Source organism: Urocampus carinirostris, chromosome 12 (genome assembly GCF_059441175.1).
Source record: "Urocampus carinirostris isolate Australia breed hairy pipefish chromosome 12, RoL_Ucar_1.0, whole genome shotgun sequence".
NCBI classification, from domain to species: Eukaryota; Metazoa; Chordata; class Actinopteri; order Syngnathiformes; family Syngnathidae; genus Urocampus; species Urocampus carinirostris.
Genome location: NC_142360.1, coordinates 30,192,238 through 30,209,889, shown reverse-complemented (window position 1 = coordinate 30,209,889; position 17,652 = coordinate 30,192,238). Strand labels below are relative to the sequence as shown.

Below are 17,652 nucleotides of genomic sequence, written 5' to 3'. Positions count from 1 at the left end.
TAAACTCTTTGTCTTCTTACTTCTTTCTTTGCTGTGATTCCTTCCCTGTTGCAGTGTGATCAAAACACGCCTCGGCAGTCAGCTGCTGGATCCCGCCGGAGACGCCAGGTGGCGCTGCACTTCCTCCTGAGTCCTCCTTATTCCTTTTCCTCCCTTTCCCCCCATTTTTCTGACTTTTCGTGTCCTCCGTGGGATTATCTTGGATCTTGATGAGTTTGCATGAGTTTTGTGTGTATGTGATGCTTTATTGCCGGAGCTGGACTCATTCGTTTTTATGGTTTATGAATCAAGGGGTTATTATTGTTATTAATATTAATATTTGCTTTCACAAAATGCTGGTCATGTTTTGTAAAATCACTGCAGGGCAGTTTGGGGAAACAAGCAAGTGTTTTATTTTCTTCTGTTTGAAACAGAGTCCTTTTTTTCTTATGGGTAATGCGAATAAAAATATTTTTTGTTTGGGTTATGATGTTCTTATTTCAGTTGTCTCTTTATTATTATTATTAAAAAGCAGCGTGCTTGTCTTTTTGAAATGTAAACTATAAATATAATATTAAATGCAAAAATATGTGTAATTTTTTTAATGAGTCCTCCATCCATCCTTCCGTTATCTGCACCACTTATCCTCAGTAGGGTCACGGGGGTGCTGGAGACCATCCTAAAACCTGACATGCATTACTTTGGGAATGTGGGAGGAAACCTTAGTGCCTGGAGGAAACTCACACAGGCACGGGGAGGACATCCAAATTCCACACAGGGAAACTGCAGTACCTGGACTTGAACCCTAAACCTCTGCACTGTGGGTCTACACACTATCCACCCATCCACCGTGCCACTTAATGAGTCATTAGGTGACCAATTTCTATGTTTCAGTCTTTACAAAAACCACACACCTTATGAATTTTGTAAATTAAAAAAATAGAGAAAAACACATGGCTGTATGTGCAAATATCAGCAGTACTGCCCACTTTAATATGGCGGTCGTCAAGGCATTTGAAGAATTCCATTTTTTTAAATGCTCTATAGAACAAGACACATATACATTTCCATACAAATATTCCACTGTCATGTTGCTTCAGCCTTTTAAACAAATTGTACAAACATTTAACAGAACAGGAGGAGGACCCAGATGCGTAACGTTTCTCACACAAGCTTTATTTTACGGGAAATGGGGCAGTCATGCAACTTAACACAAACGCCAGTGATTCGGCGATCGCTGAGCCTAAGAAGTAAGGCAGATGTCAGCATGGAACAACAGGAAGCCAGAGGCCGACGAGATCGATACCAGATACACCAGCAGATACCGGACAGACGGGGTCAATACCAGACAGGACGGGACAGACAGGATCGGTATCAGATACAGAAGACTAGAGACAGATACCAGACAGAACGAGACTGACGAAATCAATACCAGACACTGGAGACTGGAGACTGATATCACACAGGACGAGATAGACGAGGCCGATACCCGATACCGGAGATTGTAGCAAGGTAACAGACAGGGCAAGACAGACAGGATCGATACCAGACAGGATCCACAAGCAGGGAACCGGACAGAGTCAAAACACACGTCTAGCGGGTGCAGAGGTTCGTTGACGGACTGACAAAGGGTGAGTGAGAGCACTGAGCTTAAACAGGAGGGAAGCCAATAAGTCCAGGAGCCGCAGCTGGCGCCAAACGGGAAACCGTGACAAATACAAGAAATTATAAATAACCAAATAAACATGCCAAGGGGGGAACGAGTACACAAAAATACACAAATGTTTCCAAATTTAGCCTTCAGGTTGGCAGAAAGCTTTATGGACAAAATATACTGTTTTACTTCGTTTTTAAAGGCAATGCAATATTTTTTCTACCCATGAAAATTCACTTTAATGTGAAATTTAGGTGGCGTGGCAGATGGGTGGTAAGTGCACAGACTCACGGTGTAGAGGTCCAGGGTTCAATTCCAGCTACCACAGCCTCCGCGTGCAAAGTTTGCATGTTCTCCTCTGTGATGCGTGGGTTTCCTCCAGGCACTCCTGCTTCCTCCCACAATCCCAAAAACATGCATGTCAGGTTAATTTGCCGGTCCAAATTATCCTTAGGTGTGAATGGGAAAGTGAGTTGTCTGTCTCTATGTGCCCTACGACTGGCTGGCAACCAGTTCAGGGTGTCCCCTGCCCATTGCCCGAAGATGGATGGGATGGGCTCCAGCACCCCCGCGACCCTACTGAAGATACGCAGTGCAGATAATGGATGGATGGATTGATGTAGAATTTAGCTTTAATGATAGATGATCGATGAATACATTTCTTTGGGTTCTTATTCATAAATCTCAGCGAGTCATACATTTCAAGCAAAGTATCTTTCCCAAAAAGTTTGAAACTATTGTTAATCTTATCAGCTATAATATCACAGATTTGAACGATGGACGGTGCTAAAATAAATGTGTTACAGTCAGGGTTGGGTAGGGTTACTTTAATTTGATTACTTTCAATTACTTTTGGATAACTCCAACACCAAATATGCTAATAAAAGACAAAAGAAACTAAATATGAATAAAATGATGACTCACAACACAAAATTTAGTCATTTTATTCATATTTAGTTTCTTTTGTCTTGTATTAGCATATTTGGTATCAGGGTAATCCAAAATGAATTGAAAGTAATCAAGTTAAAGTCACCCAGGCATCAGCAGGCAAAATTTGCTTTCTACACCAATAGCTTTTTAAACCTTTTGCACTTGTTTAGTTCTGCCAATGTGGCATCAATATTTTCCAAATATTTCGTATACAGTAATCCCTTGATGTATCACAGTTTTCTTATCATGTTTTTCTACTTTATCTTGCAATTTGCTCTGCATTCTGATTGGTTAAACACTCTCCCCGCGCCTTTTCAGCCTGTGTTTGCCTGTGCGTCAATGACATTTCAGTCTGAGTTGTACGTGTATGTGAAATTGACATTAGGTAGGCGCAAATCCTTTTCAATTTCAAGTTTCTCTTACAGTTATCATGTCAACAAAACACAGGGTTCTTACAGGTGCTTAAAATCCCTAAATGCTTGAATATCAATGTTGTTGTCGAGGTCAGGAAAATGCTTAAATTTTGGGTGAAGTGCTTGAAAATGCTTGAAATTGTTGCCTTTGCCATGTTTCTTGGCAGTTTGACTCTAGAGACCACGCAATAAATTAGGATTTGCGTGAAGTGGCTTGAAAATGACACCGATATGCCTCCTCTCAGTCATTATAGCGTGAAACATTTGTTGGCCTGGATAGGGATGGGCGCCACAAGGCTGTACTTGCTCAAGACACACTACAGAAAATAGTGGCTCTACGATCTCAGTGGTTAAGTGATCTACCAGCCCACCCACTCATGTGAAGCGTCACCCCATCCTACTGGTCGCAGCCAAGAGGACAGTTCTATTCAGAAAACTGGCCATTTTGGCTCGGCTCATTGAGGTCTTTCAGCATTCCAAACAGCCCTTCAATTTTTTTTTTCATGATATATTATTAATAATAAAATATAACACTACCCACCAAATTATATAGTAAATAGTAATTGCATATGTATTGCATAACACATAAAATACAAATCAAAATATTCATAGAACAAAACAATTTTAGCTTTTTACACAGTGAACAGATTCAAAGTCAAACAAAGATTAAAACTAATAACGATTAAGTGCTGTAAATAAGAGATACATTTCCAAAAAATTAACTATTTACAATTGTTTTATAACTTATCTAGACACAGCCTGTACAGACAATCCTCTGAAAAACATGTAAAAAAATAAATTAAAATAAGTAAAACAAAATTTAAAAATTCGCAGTCTCCAAGATTGAAAGATTGATTGCTCTTTGCTTTGGAGCAATCAATATCCTTAAAACGAGTCTAAATTTGGCTATTTTTGTGCTTTCTACACATTCAGTACTTTCTTTTTTTGTCTTCTCTATTGGACTTTGTTAATAGCCAACACCTATAGATCCCTTTTTGTGTTTGTAAACAAGTGTGACATATACGAGTGCATTGTTGAAGCAGATAGACTGAATTGATGTCAGTATACATCAGCTCATTGACACAAAAGATCATAGATCATCGATGAGAACACCTCGAAATAGCACAAATTGTGTTGTAGCAGCAATATACCGACTTTATTTAAGTCTTCAAAGTCAATAACAGCAAAAAACTTTTGATTGGCGCTGGATTTCTTCCTTTGAAGGTCCTCAAAAAATTAAAAATTTGCCTTGAAGGTGCATGAAAAGTGCTTAAATTTGGCCACGAAAAGAGTGTACGAATACTGAAAGCAAAGTTGGTAAACTTGCTCTGGAACTGTATGTGGCTCTTTGGCAGCTTATGGCACTTTTTAAAATGTTTGATAATGGAAAAATATGTGGTTTCTGTAGAAAAAAACAGGACACATCCTTATGTTTCTAAGGAACATACATATGTAACCGCGGTGTACATGTCCCACCAAAGATGAAATGAAATGAAATGATCTGCATTTATATAGCGCTTTTCAAGTCAATGACTTCCCAAAGCGCTTTACATTTCCCAATAGCGGCCGTGATCTGTGCAGCCATGTAAGGCGCTAACCTGCTTATTGGGGGTATTGGGGGTTCAGTGTCTTACCCAAGGACACTTCGGCATGTAACACGGACAAGCCGGGATTCGAACTGGGATCCCTTAATCCTAAAACGATCGCTCTACCTCCTGAGCTACTGCCGCCCCAAAGATCCACATTCACGCTGGACTGGATGATGAGGTTTTTAATTACAGTTTCTGCAGATGAAATGAGTCACAACATTAGCTTCTCTGCTGGCTTTGATCTCTTTGATCTCGTTGGCAGCTCGCTCTGTAGACTGCCCAAAGCATATCGAAGAGTTTTCTTTTCAATTTACATAAAATACATTTTAGAACATCACAATACATTTTTACATCTATTTTAACAAAATACTTTTAACAAGAGATCGTATAGTGGTTTTTCAACGTTTACAATGAATTCAGCATATTTTTCTTTAGTCTGAATTTTAACCAACACCATCCTTTTTATATATATGAGAAAATAGAAATGATAACAATAATGATTATAAAAACGGATACAATTTACCTGCAGATGAAATGAGTCACAACATTAGCTTCTCTGCTGGCTTTGATCTCTTTGATCGCTATAAGGGGAATTAACATTTTAGCACAACAGAAACAAAACGAAAATAAATCCAAACAGCTTGACAACATCAATCACATAACTGTGCATGTTGAGAGATTTGTCAGCTGTGGTTATAATGTTTAAAATTAACTTTTTGTGGAGCACCAAAAAATGTGTCTTACCGTTGGCAGCTCGCTCTGTAGACTGCCAACAAAACCCCACCTTCCGGTCACATGTCAAAAGCGAAAACAAACCCTACCCCATACCAGCAGATGGCACTGTTGGACTCATCATTGCAGGACACTTACCAAAAACTACACACATATTTCAGCAGGAACTTCAATAAAACAAAAGTTATTATAACACCCGTTACACATAGATACAATTACAAAAATGTATCTATCTAGCCCCTGCTGAAACATGAGTCATGAGCTTTTTCATTTCTATTCTCCCAGGACGTCGATGGCACCCCAGCCGGTGTATGGCTCAAGCTCACCCCCTCACGGCAAAGTCAACAAGCTTCCTTCAGTCAGTCAACTCATCAACCCGCAACAACGCAACACACTCACTCCTTCTGGAATGTCCGCTGGCCTCGCTGACAGTAAGCTCAACGCATCCGGTCCCGTCTCCAGGAGACTACCTAAGCCAGGGGTCGGGAACCTTTTTGACCCAAAGAGCGATTAAAGCAAAAATAATTGTTGTTTTTTTTTGAGAGAGAGAGAGAGAAAGCCACACCGCATATTTTAAGACAAAATTCACCAAAACCACCAAACTCGCTCTACAGACAAAAGCTTATTCCTCAGTACATTTTATTTTACTGTGTGAGGTTTGATTATTTGGTCAGATCTATGAAATAATAATAATGCCAGGGCCTGTGTCCCATATATATATATAGATAGATAGATAGATAGATAGATAGATAGATAGATAGATAGATAGATAGATAGATAGATAGATAGATAGATAGATAGATAGATAGATAGATAGATAGATAGATAGATAGATAGATAGATAGATAGATAGATAGATAGATAGATAGATAGATAGATAGATACTTTATTCATCCCTGTAGGGAAATTCACACTTCCAGCAGTATCCTTGTGTTGAAAATAAAACAATAATGAAGGAAAATGAATATAATACATAAATACCCAATGTAACATGTTCAAAGTATCTATCTATCTATCTATGTTGATATAGAGTATTTAAATAGTGCTACATAAAATACACACTGTAATAAAAATAGGGTAATATGCGATGTGGGGGTGTGGTCTAATGTGGGCTTTTACTCCCCCGGGTGGAGTTAAAGAGCCTCATGGCACGAGGAAGAAATGATCTCCTCAGTCTGTCCGTGAAACAATAAATGTATTACTTAAAATTAGTCTCCCTCCCACAGTTACTTAAAAGTGCTGAGGTCATTTTTGTCCTAAATAATGGTTTCAAAACAAGGTGCGAATAAAATCGTTTTGTGAAAATGTCAAAAAATACTGCAAACAAGGATATCAGCGTGTTGACCTTCAGCGCAGACAGCAAGGAGTGTATAGCCTGACTGTAAACTGTCGTTAAAAATGGAAAGAGACATCTATGGCTCGCAAGCCATAGGTTCCTGACCCCTAATCTAAGCAATGGCAATGTTTTACAGTACGTACTTACTTGTTTTTTGATTTTGGACTACAGTATTTTGACTTTTTTTCTTAAATTCATAAAAACATAAAAGATGCTGCTTCCTTACAAAACTAAAATAATCCAGAAAATCCACCCACTTGTTTTTAGCACAAAAATTGCCCTCCTCACAGTTTTAAGCGTTACTATCCCACTAAATGTTAAAAGATTCGCCAAACTTTGTGTTTTAAGGCTCCATTACAAGGTCTTTCACGTAGAAGCAGAGGTGTTTTTGGTCTGACATGTTAAAAAGCAGCAAGCCCCAGCATAGACATTTGCCTGCCCATGATCTCATGTCAGTCTATGCTAGCTTTTTTAGCACATTGGTACATTGGTCACAAACTTTTTTAAGCTGAGAGCTTTTTGTTGCCGTTTAGCGTAAAAGGCTACCAGTTTTATATGTGTTTCTGAAACAAGTTCCCCGGTTCAAGACCGGGTGGAAATACTGGCCTAGAGAAAGATGGGCACCACCAGGCTGTAATTGCCCAACACACACCACAGGAAATGGTGCCCCTACAACCCTAGCAGTTAAGGGACCCAACCAACCACTACACTGTAGTTACTTTGCTATTAGAATATTATTACCAGGTTGTAATTACTAGGTTTAAAATAGCCCCAGTCAACCACTAAAACATCTGCTTTGTATTGAGTGATTTAAGTATATAAATTATAGGGTCATTCTAAAAATAATTTAATATAATTTAATGACTCTGATCGTGTCAATTTCACAGTTAGTGATCAAATTTCCTGGAAAATCACAATGACCCAACACTGGTGAGGTATTTTCTTAACCCACAAGCTACTAAGATGTTCTTAGGGAGATATCTAGTCCTAGTTAATGATATTAAAAACTGTTGCAATATAACTCCATATAAAGCCATAATTATATGTTTTTTATATCAGTCATTCATCCATTCCTTATGTACTTAGTGATAATTATTGAACTAAATTTATTAAGTTGCAATTGTAAGGCTTTTCCATTGGTTCAGTTATGTTTTTTTTTGTCGTCGGACGTGGCTTTGGCTCGTCATATCAGTTCCTGTTAGAACCGGTTAGTTTTTTTTCTTTTCTCAACCTTAGGATTGCCCTCCCAGTATTAAAGTAATTGTCAGCCCCCTGCGCACTTGTGAATCCTACAGCCGTTGTCTGTCAGGTCCAGAACGGAAACAGGACCCACTTCCGTCACGTTTTATTGAGAGAGGAAGGGCTGCACCCACGATCCGGCGTTCGCTGGGCGCGGGAAACAAATCGCTCTAGTGCTCGGATTGGGATCCGAACGCGGAAGTGGATCTTCCGTAGCGAGCGATGGCAGTGTCAGGGGCGGAAAACTGGTCGGTAGCCGGGACTGGGAGAGCAAGACGTGGTCGGGGTCGGAAACGAGTCGTGAGCCAGAACGGGAGAGTAGACGTAGTCGGGAACAAAAAGGGGTCGTAAGCCGGGACGGGAGAGCAGACGTGATCGGGATGAAAAAGGGTTGTAGCCGGAGACAAACGGGAGCAAAAACGGGACAGGTGGGGCTCAGGGTCGAAAAAGGCTTGCCTTGTATACACGGAGATTCGCAGACGGACTGACAACAGGGGGTTGACAGGACCGGGTTCAACTAGTGACAGGGAGCCAATCAGAACCCGAGGCTGTTGGCGGCAAATGAGCGGGAACAGCTGAGTCACATCAGTAATCATGACATTGTCTTGTGGCTCATTTGTGCCCCAAACATTTTGTAACTAAACTTCAAAGAATCTGCTCATCCTATTATTTTGACAGTCTCATAATGATGTGAAACCAACACGTGGGGGAAGAAAAGTCGTTCCTCTTCGAGACCCTCTTGTAAAGTGCTACCAAACCAGTATTCATTAATATAAGAAGCTTGCACCAGATTCATACTCTGATCCTTTACAGCAATCCTGTAGCATCTTAATGCAATTATCAACCCTTTTTCCACACAAAACAGCCCATCAATATATTTTGGGATAGCAAGGTTTCACTGCTAATGGGCAAGCCCTCCCTTTATTCTGGTAACTCAGACGTCAATTCGACTTAAACGCAAGAACTTTCCGACTTTTGTCTCTGCAGTGACTCCCATGATGGGCACTCACATGCCAATGAGCGCTGACATGAGTTCACTGAGCCCCACTCACGCCCTGCAGCCCCAGCTGCCCCTGGTGCCCTCTTCCCACTGTACGCCCCCTCCTCCGTACCCCATGGACAGCAGCATCTCCAGGTACCCCCGCTATCACAAAAAATGCTAGCTAAAACAAAATCCAGCAGTGTTTCATGAGACCTGGGTTAAATAACTAAAGCTTATTGAGGAAGGGTACAAGTTAATCATAAAGTATTGTCATTCAGAACCTCTAGTAAAAAGATTTCAACTTTCTGCTTGAAAAAAACTTCTAGAAAATAAAGAGTTGTTGAGTTAATAATCTAACTGGGGAAAAAAAGGGATGTTGTTACACATCGCAATTAGTAAATCCTAAAAGAAAAATCATTTCTTATATCCCCTATGCCCAAAATTCTCCAATAATGCTTAAATCCATAAGCAGAGTTGGGTAGGGTTACTTTAACTGGATTACTTTCAATTACTTTTGGATGACTCCAATACCAAATATGCTAAAACAAGACAAAAGAAACTAAATATGAATACAATTACTAAAGGCTTGGGGAGTAACGGAATACACGGAACTGCAAAAATGATGTTGGCAAGCTGTTTGGATTTATTTTCATTTTGTTTCTGTCGCATTTTATGTTAGTTTTGCCGGAGATCAAAGAGATCAAAGCCAGGAGAGAAAGCTTACCACGTGTTGTGAGTCATCATTTTATTCATATTTAGTTTCTTTTGTCTATTTATTGGTATTGGAGTAATCCAAAAGTAATTGAAAGTAATCAAGTTAAAGTAACCCTACCCAACCCTGTCCATAAGTGTATTCTGAAAGGGGCAATGTGTATTATTTGAGCACTAGATTTCACTGTATTTTTTCATGCAACCCGGAAATAAGTGCTAAAAAGCACAAGGAATAATACAAACTACAGAGAGTCAAAGTGGCCAAACCGCACTTTTTCTTTTGCTCAGCCTTTCGCTCATGTTATGTAAAATAAAAGCAAATTTCTCAACCTATGATTTTTTTTTTTTAAATCAATGTTCATATGATAGCGGGTTTTTTTGTTATTTAATTTTTTATTTTTGCTATTTTTTTGTTTTATGAATTAAATATTTTAACCACTTGGAGACTCTAAATAATACACACTGTCCCTTAAATATGCAAACATTCTGACCAGAAAAATGCCAATAGTGTTTTTTTCGCCAAAATTATTTTTTTTTACTAAGTTGGGGGAGTGACTTTTCTGGAAAAAAAGATTGAATTTTCAAAATTTGTAAGGCAGCAGCATCGTTTGTCATTTATATATTTTTCTTAAAAACCAGGAACAAAGGAGTTTTATGGGCTTGAAAGACATAAGTTGTTGCAAAACTGTCTTTTTTTTTAAAAAAGCACATGGTTTTGATGTCAAAGACAACATAAAAAAGTAAAATAACAGTGTCTGAAACTCATGAGAAGTTACCGGACACCCGGGCAGACAACTCTGAAAAGTTGCCTGCTCAGCCACAAAGTTGCCGGCCCCATTTTTCACAACTTGAAACACAATAAGACGACTGATCACAAAAAAAAACATTGTTGCAAAGTATTCGGGATTGATAATCAGAATATATAGCAGAACAACGCTTTAAAATTATGTTTATTATAAATCTACTTATAACATTCATTGCATATATATAACATAGCTGTTTTCCATTTGCCATCCGTATGTACCTGTATTTACTCATCTTCATTCATGCGATGTTTGCGTTGCGTCGTCTGTTACAAGCCACGTGAACTCCTCTTTCCACGATGCATTTAATGTACGTTTACGTAATATAGCGTCATAAATTTTGTTAGCTTCTTTTGAATCTTTCTTCTGAGGTTTTGGCTCGATTCCTAACCACGTATCCATTTTTCTTGTGTTCTCTGTGCGTCTACTTTGGAAAATGATACGCAAATGCACGACCTTATAACGCTCGGGAAAGTCCGGAAGCACGAAGTTATTCGATGCAGGCTTCTGATCGGCTGCCGAGTATGCAAATTGCCAAACGAACCGAAATCACGAAAACCGAACGAACATTTCGAAATCTAAATAAAGCAAACGCTTGATTTGAAAAAGAAAATCTTTCGGGGGTTTTTTTTTTTGTTGGCCAGCCGGGCGGAGACTTTTCGTAAGTTCTACACCTGAAGTAAAAGATGCACGTTCCGGGCGTCCGGGCAGACATTATTTCAGACACTGAAAATAATGAAACTCAAGGTTAGAAAAGAAAAAGATTTCTGTATCATTTATGGTTAAAGAAGTCAAAAAGTAGTTTTCGGGTAAGCTAATGGCAAAAGCTATTCAAGAGTGGTATGCTCATACAAATCAATTTGATGAACAAAATGACTCAAGGTTTGGACTTTGAAATTTATTTTTGAAAATAATTCCCTGACAAAAGGTGATCATAGAAGTCCAACTACAAATGGCTGGAACAAGAGTTTTTTTTTAAGATGACAAAAATGAAGAAAAAGTGGCTTGATTGTACAAATATCAACTTGAAAACAAATTTTTTTAAATGAAAATTTTTAAGGTTTGCAACAAATGTCTATGAAAACATTCCGTGCCAATGACGGTTATAGATGTCAAAATGTAATTAGATGGTGGATTAGTTTTTCTTCAAATGACACGCCCTTGATGTCAAATACTGGTTAAAAGTGGAATGCTTATGACAAATATCTATTTTCAGGGGGGGAAAAAATACTTTGTTAAGGTTTGGACTTACTCCCCCCAAATTCTTTTTTAAACATTCAGGGCCAATTACTGTTATAGATGTCAAAATTTAGTTGGCTGGTAATTTAGTGGGGGGTTTTGTTAGTAACAAGCCCTCGATGTCAGGAATACCCACAAGTGGCTTGACTAAGCAAATATCAGTTTTGAAGCAAAAAAAAACCCCTCAAGGTTTTGACTCCCCCCCAAAAAAATGTTTTCAAAACATTCAATGTTATAGATGTCAAAATATTATTGGGTGGTAAATACACACCTGTCATCTTCCACGGCTCCATGCCCGTACAAACTGTCGTGTTTTCCCTGTACAAAATACAAAATAATTGTAGACCATATTTTTTTCGGAATGATGCATGATGGGAAATCCCCAGGCGGCAAACGCATGCGCACAGTAGAATCAAACCACTCGTTTCGTTTGCAACGAAAAAAACAATACCGAGATAGAGGCTTCCGCGGCGAACTCCTTTGACTTGATTGATTTGCCGTTTCGTGATAGTCGGTGTATACCGGATGGTACCCATCATTGAAAAATTTGCGTTTTTCCGTACAGATTTCCTTGTACGTCGCACTCGTCTTAAAATGCATAAAAAACTTACTTTGTACGTCAAAATCGTACAGGTTGACAGGTATGGAAATGACACGCCCTTGATGTCAAAGACTACTCAAAAAGTGGCATGATTACCAGGGTTGGGTAGGGTTAATTTAACTGGATTACTTTCAATTACTTTTGGATTACTCCAATACCAAATATGCTAATAAAAGACAAAAGAAACTAAATATGAATAAAATGACTAAATTTTGTGCAGGCTTGGGGAGTAACGGAATACACGGAACGGCAAAAATGATGTTGGCAAGCTGTTTGGATTTATTTTCATTTTGTTTCTGTCGCATTTTATGTTAGTTTTGCCGGAGATCAAAGAGATCAAAGCCAGGAGAGAAAGCTTACCACGTGTTGTGAGTCATTATTTTATTCGTATTTAGTTTATTTTGTCTTTTATTAGCATATTTGGTATTGGAGTAATCCAAAAGTAGTTGAAAGTAATCCAGTGAATGTAACCCCACCCAACCCTGATTACAAGTGGCTCCTTCAAGCTTCAGACTTTGGTACAAAAATTGAAAACGTTCAGTGCCAGTGACTATTATTGACGTCAAAATGCAATTGGCTACTAAATTAGTGTTTTTTTGTAAGAAAATGAGTGTTAATTTCTCAGAAAAACGGAGCCATTTTCAGAGTTTCAAACACTAACGCATGCTTTTTCTCCTTTGCCCCACCCTCATCAGCTTCCTCATTCGTTTGGGCTGCTCAGGCTGCTTGGATTACTTCACAACACAGGGCCTAAGCAACATCTACCAGATTGAGAACTATAACATGGAGGTGAGCCCTCAACTGCCGGTCGCAAGCGACTGGAGCCCCGCCACCACACCCGGCCTGCGCTAACGCAACCCCCTTCGCACCCTACCCCCTCATGTGTCCTGACCATTAGGACCTGTCGCGACTCAAGATCCCCGTCGAGTACCAGCACGCCATCTGGAAGGGCATCCTGGAGCACCGGCAGGCCATGGACTTCTCCCCCCCGCCCCACATCGTGCGCACCACCAGCGGGGCGTCGGCCGTCAGCTCGTCCGAAGCTCGCGGCGAGCGCGTCATCGACGCCGTTCGCTTCACCTTGCGCCAAACCATTTCCTTCCCGCAGCGAGACGACTGGTCCGACTTCTCCTTCGACCTGGATTCGCGCCGCAACAAGCAGCAGCGCATCAAGGAGGAGGGCGAGTAGGCCCAAGACCCGGAACTAAAACATTACGCTCCAGTTTGATTTTTTTTTTTTTTTAACTCGTTCACTGCCATCCTACCATAAATTCCGGATTACTAACCGCACTAAACATGAGGAAGAAACTTTGTTTCTGTACAAGCCGCAACAGATTTGAGCTGCAGGCATAAACAGCCATCAAACTGAACTAATTCACGTCCGTTTAAAAAAATAAGCGGGGAAATGTCTAGTACAGAAAAGTAACACTTGTTCTGCGATTAAGCAGGGTTGGGTAAGGTTACTTTAACTGGATTGCTTTCAATTACTTTTGGATTACTCCAATACCAAATATGCTAATAAATGACACAAGAAACTAAATATGAATAAAATTATGACTCACAACACGTGGTAAGCTTTCTCTCCTGGCTTTGATCTCTTTGATCTTCGGCAAAATTAACATAAAATGCGACAGAAACAAAATGAAAATAAATCCAAACAGCTTTTGCCGTTCAATGTATTCCGTTACTCCCCAAGCCTGCACAAAATTTAGTAATTTTATTCATATTAAGTTTGTTTTGTCTTTTATTAGCATATTATGTATTGGAGTAATCCAAACGTAATTGAAAGTAATCCAGTTAAAGTAACCCTACCCAACCCTGCGATTGAGACACTTGTTTGAAGACGGTGTCCTCTGCTGTCAATCGACTAGCGTTAAAGGTGGGGTGCGTCGTTTGAGGTTTACTCAAAAAGTTGATAGTACAATATTTTCTCTAGTATGTGTTAACAATACCCAACTGAACACATTTTCATTTCCATCGCCCCTATCTGCTTTTATCTTACTTTTAGCAAAGCGATTTGGGGCGGAACCCATCAGGTAGGACGAATGGGTTTGACAGCGGTAGGATAGAGCAACTTTATGCTCATCCTAGTGGCTTTTATTTTGTTTCTATTTATTAGTATATCATGAAAATGGTGAAAGTTACATAGGTCTGCATCAAGTAGAGTCCAAACTGCAACACAAACCCTAAAAAATATGAAGAAAAAAAAGAGTTTATTCGAATGCAGTTCAAAAATGCACGTAATTGCACGAAAGGCTGCAATGATGACACAAGCCAGGACATGGCAGCAACGAATCAAAAAGATTCCGTAAGGCTCCTTTAACATATACACACACACAAGAGTGACAAAAACAATTTTAAAACAAAACTCAACGTACTCTACTGGCTAAAATTCAGAAGCCTGTACAATCACAACAGCTTGGAGACAAGCTGAGTCATCTTAAGCGCTCCCATTCCTTGTGCAACTGACAAAGTGATGGAGAGGAGACCAAATATTGCTACTACTACATAAAAATCAAATCTGGCTTCTTATTTTTGGTCAGTAACAGCACATTGAGTTTTGTTTTGGGAATATTTTTGTCGCACTGCTGCGTATGTTAATGCTAATTCAATGTATTTAGAATACTGGTTAAGATAGTCCGCAAACGAGTGTCTTGATTGCAGCACAATGTATTACTTTTCTGTACTAGACCTTTCCCCACTGATTCTGCCAAAATCGTGGTCTTACCTCATAGGAACAGTTGGAATCTCGTTCGTGCATTGATGCAAGTCACCTATTAGATGAAGAGTCATTGCTACTGCTGCCATTTTCATTGAATTTCTTCTCTTTGACATCCAGTGCACTGAGCATAAATCACGATCTTTGTTTAATCAAAAAGTCGGATTCCCTCGTTCGCACCAGTTCTAAGCCAGCTGCTAGTTGTCGCAGCGTCGGAGAGGGCCCCAAAATCGGCCTTGCAGGAAAAAAAACAAGACTAAGACATATTTTATTGTAAGCCTCAGTGTTTAAACTGTAGAAAAAAAAAGTAGCGGGTTGTAGTCAGGAATATATGGTAAATTGAATGGCACTGAATGCGTTAAAGACAACGCGCACTTATTCCTTTTCTACTGCACGATCCCTATTTCTTGAGAGCACTTAAGAAATGTTTAAAAGTGTTGTTTTTTTGAATGCATTTCCAAGTCCTAATTGTCAAAGTGTCCTTGGGCAAGACACTGAATCCCTAATGCCCCCAATAAGCAGGTCGGCGCCTTGCATGGCTGCATGGCCGCTATTGGTGTGTGAGTGTGTGTGTGTGAATGGGTAAGTGTGAAGCACATTGTAAAGCGCTTTGGGATGTCTTCTTTGACTTGAAAAGCGCTATATAAATGCAGAGCATTTACCATTTACATTTCAAGTATGCGCCCACGCTCTATATTTAGCTGGTGTGCTGCCCCTTATAGGCGACGTGTTGTCATAGGTCAAAAAGAACATTTCAAGTTTCAAGTGTTAACCGCTCCTGTGTCGAATTTGGTTGAGGATTATTATGTGGGATTAATGTATGTACATGTTGTATAGTTTTTTTTGTAATCAGAAAATGTTAGCAATAGACTCCCCCAAAAAGATTCATTTCACTTTTTTTGTACAATTTTTACTGTAAATATCTCTAAGCTATTTTGATATAAATTCAAAATAAATATCCACCTTTCTTGACTACAACTGTGTCATGTTTTATTTTGGAAACGGAACAATTATGTTCACACACTACCGTCAAAATGTGATTTAGAATCCAAATTCTTGCACATACGACTGCAATCAGAATGACAAAAAAATATAACCTTAATTGTATTCTGGATTAAAAGAATTTTCTGAGAACAACAAAATATTTTTACTTCTATAACTACAAAATAAGGTGAATTAAAAAGCCAGAATGAAGTTTCACTTTGATTTTTTCCAACTACATCAGGATCAGTTTTGTAGATTTATGTTTTGCTTCTAGTTTTTTTTCCACACCAGTTGTGTAAAAATAGCCAAGGGAGGGCCTTTAGCAGCTTGCACCATATACTAAAAAAGACTTAAAGAAATCATATATATATCCATCCATTATCTGCACCACTTATCCTCAGTAGGGTCGCGGGGGTGCTGGAGCCCATCCCAGCTATCTTCCGGCATTGGGCAGGGGACACCCTGAACTGGTTGCCAGCCAGTCGCAGGGCACACAGGGACGGCCAATTCGCTTGCTCATTCACACCTAGGGACAATTTGAACCAGCCAATTAACCTGACATGCATGTTTTTGGAACGTGGGAGGAAACCAGAGTGCCCTGAGGAAACCCACGCAAGCACGGGGAGAACATGCAAACTCCGCACAGGAGGCTCAATCTCATGACCTCGGAACTGTGTCGCACACGCGCTAAACACTGTTCCGCCGTGCTGCCCACACTAAGACGTCATGATTTGAAATCATGCATGTGCTGCCCTCTCTTTCTCTCTCTCTCTCTCTCTACGAAAATATGTATTTGAACACCCTGCTACTTTGCTATATTCCCTACTTAGAAATCATGGCAGGGTTCTGAAATTGTCATCATAGGTGCATGACCCCTGTGAGAGAGATAAACTAAAAAGAAAAATCCAGAAATCACAATGCATGATTTTTTTAACGATTTATTTGTGCGATATTGCTGCAAATACGTATTTATACGCCTGTGTATCATCTAGAATTCTGACCCTGAAAGACCTGTTAGTCCGTTCATTAGAAGTCCACCTGCACTCCATGTATCATCCTGAATCAGATGGACCTTTTTGAGGTTGTTAGCTGCATAAAGATACCTGTCCACAATCAGTGAGACTTTAACTTGTAATATGGCAAAGACCAAAGAGCTGTCCAAATGCTGATAAGTTAACAGAAAAAAACTTTACCACTTAAATTCAAAAAAACTTATAGAAACATTCTGATATACAGTGAAGAAAATAAGTATTTGAACACCCTGCTATTGTTCTATTTCACCCAATTAGAAATCATGGAGGGGGCTGAAATTTTCATTGTAGATGAATGTCCACTGTTATTTGAGTGATAATGCTGCAAATAAGTATTTGAACACCTGAGAAAATTAATATTAATATTTGGTAGAGTAGCCTTTGTTTGTTATTACAGAGGTCAAAAGTTTCCTATAGTTTTTCACCAGGTTTGCACACACTGCAGGAGGGATATTGGCCCACTCCTCCACACAGATCTTCTCTTGATCAGTCAGGTTTCTGGGCTGTCGCTGAGAAACACGGACTTTGAGCTCCCTCCAAAGATTTTTGATTTCGTTCAGGTCTGAAGACTGGCTGGGCCATGCTAGAACCTTGATATGCTTTTTACAGAGCCACTCCTCAGTTTTACTGACTGTGTGCTTCGGATCGTTGTCATGTTGGAAGACCCAGCCACGACCCATCTTCAATGTTCTGAATGAGGGAAGGTTGTT

The 17,652-nt window shown here is 39.5% G+C and overlaps 1 protein-coding gene across 2 annotated transcripts in view; it reads left to right on the top strand.

Moving 5' to 3' along the window:
- LOC148355488 (tumor protein 63-like) overlaps window positions 1–13,462 on the top strand; it is a 48,689-nt gene extending 35,227 nt beyond the window's left edge. For both annotated transcript variants that reach the window (XM_088349359.1, XM_088349357.1), the window contains exons 9-12: window positions 5,583–5,728; window positions 8,860–9,007; window positions 12,904–12,997; window positions 13,107–13,462. In XM_088349359.1, the coding sequence (XP_088205485.1) occupies window positions 5,583–5,728; window positions 8,860–9,007; window positions 12,904–12,997; window positions 13,107–13,397 (679 nt within the window). In that variant the 3' untranslated portion in view covers window positions 13,398–13,462. The remainder of the gene's footprint in view (window positions 1–5,582; window positions 5,729–8,859; window positions 9,008–12,903; window positions 12,998–13,106) is intronic.
- Window positions 13,463–17,652: the final 4,190 nt, after the last annotated feature.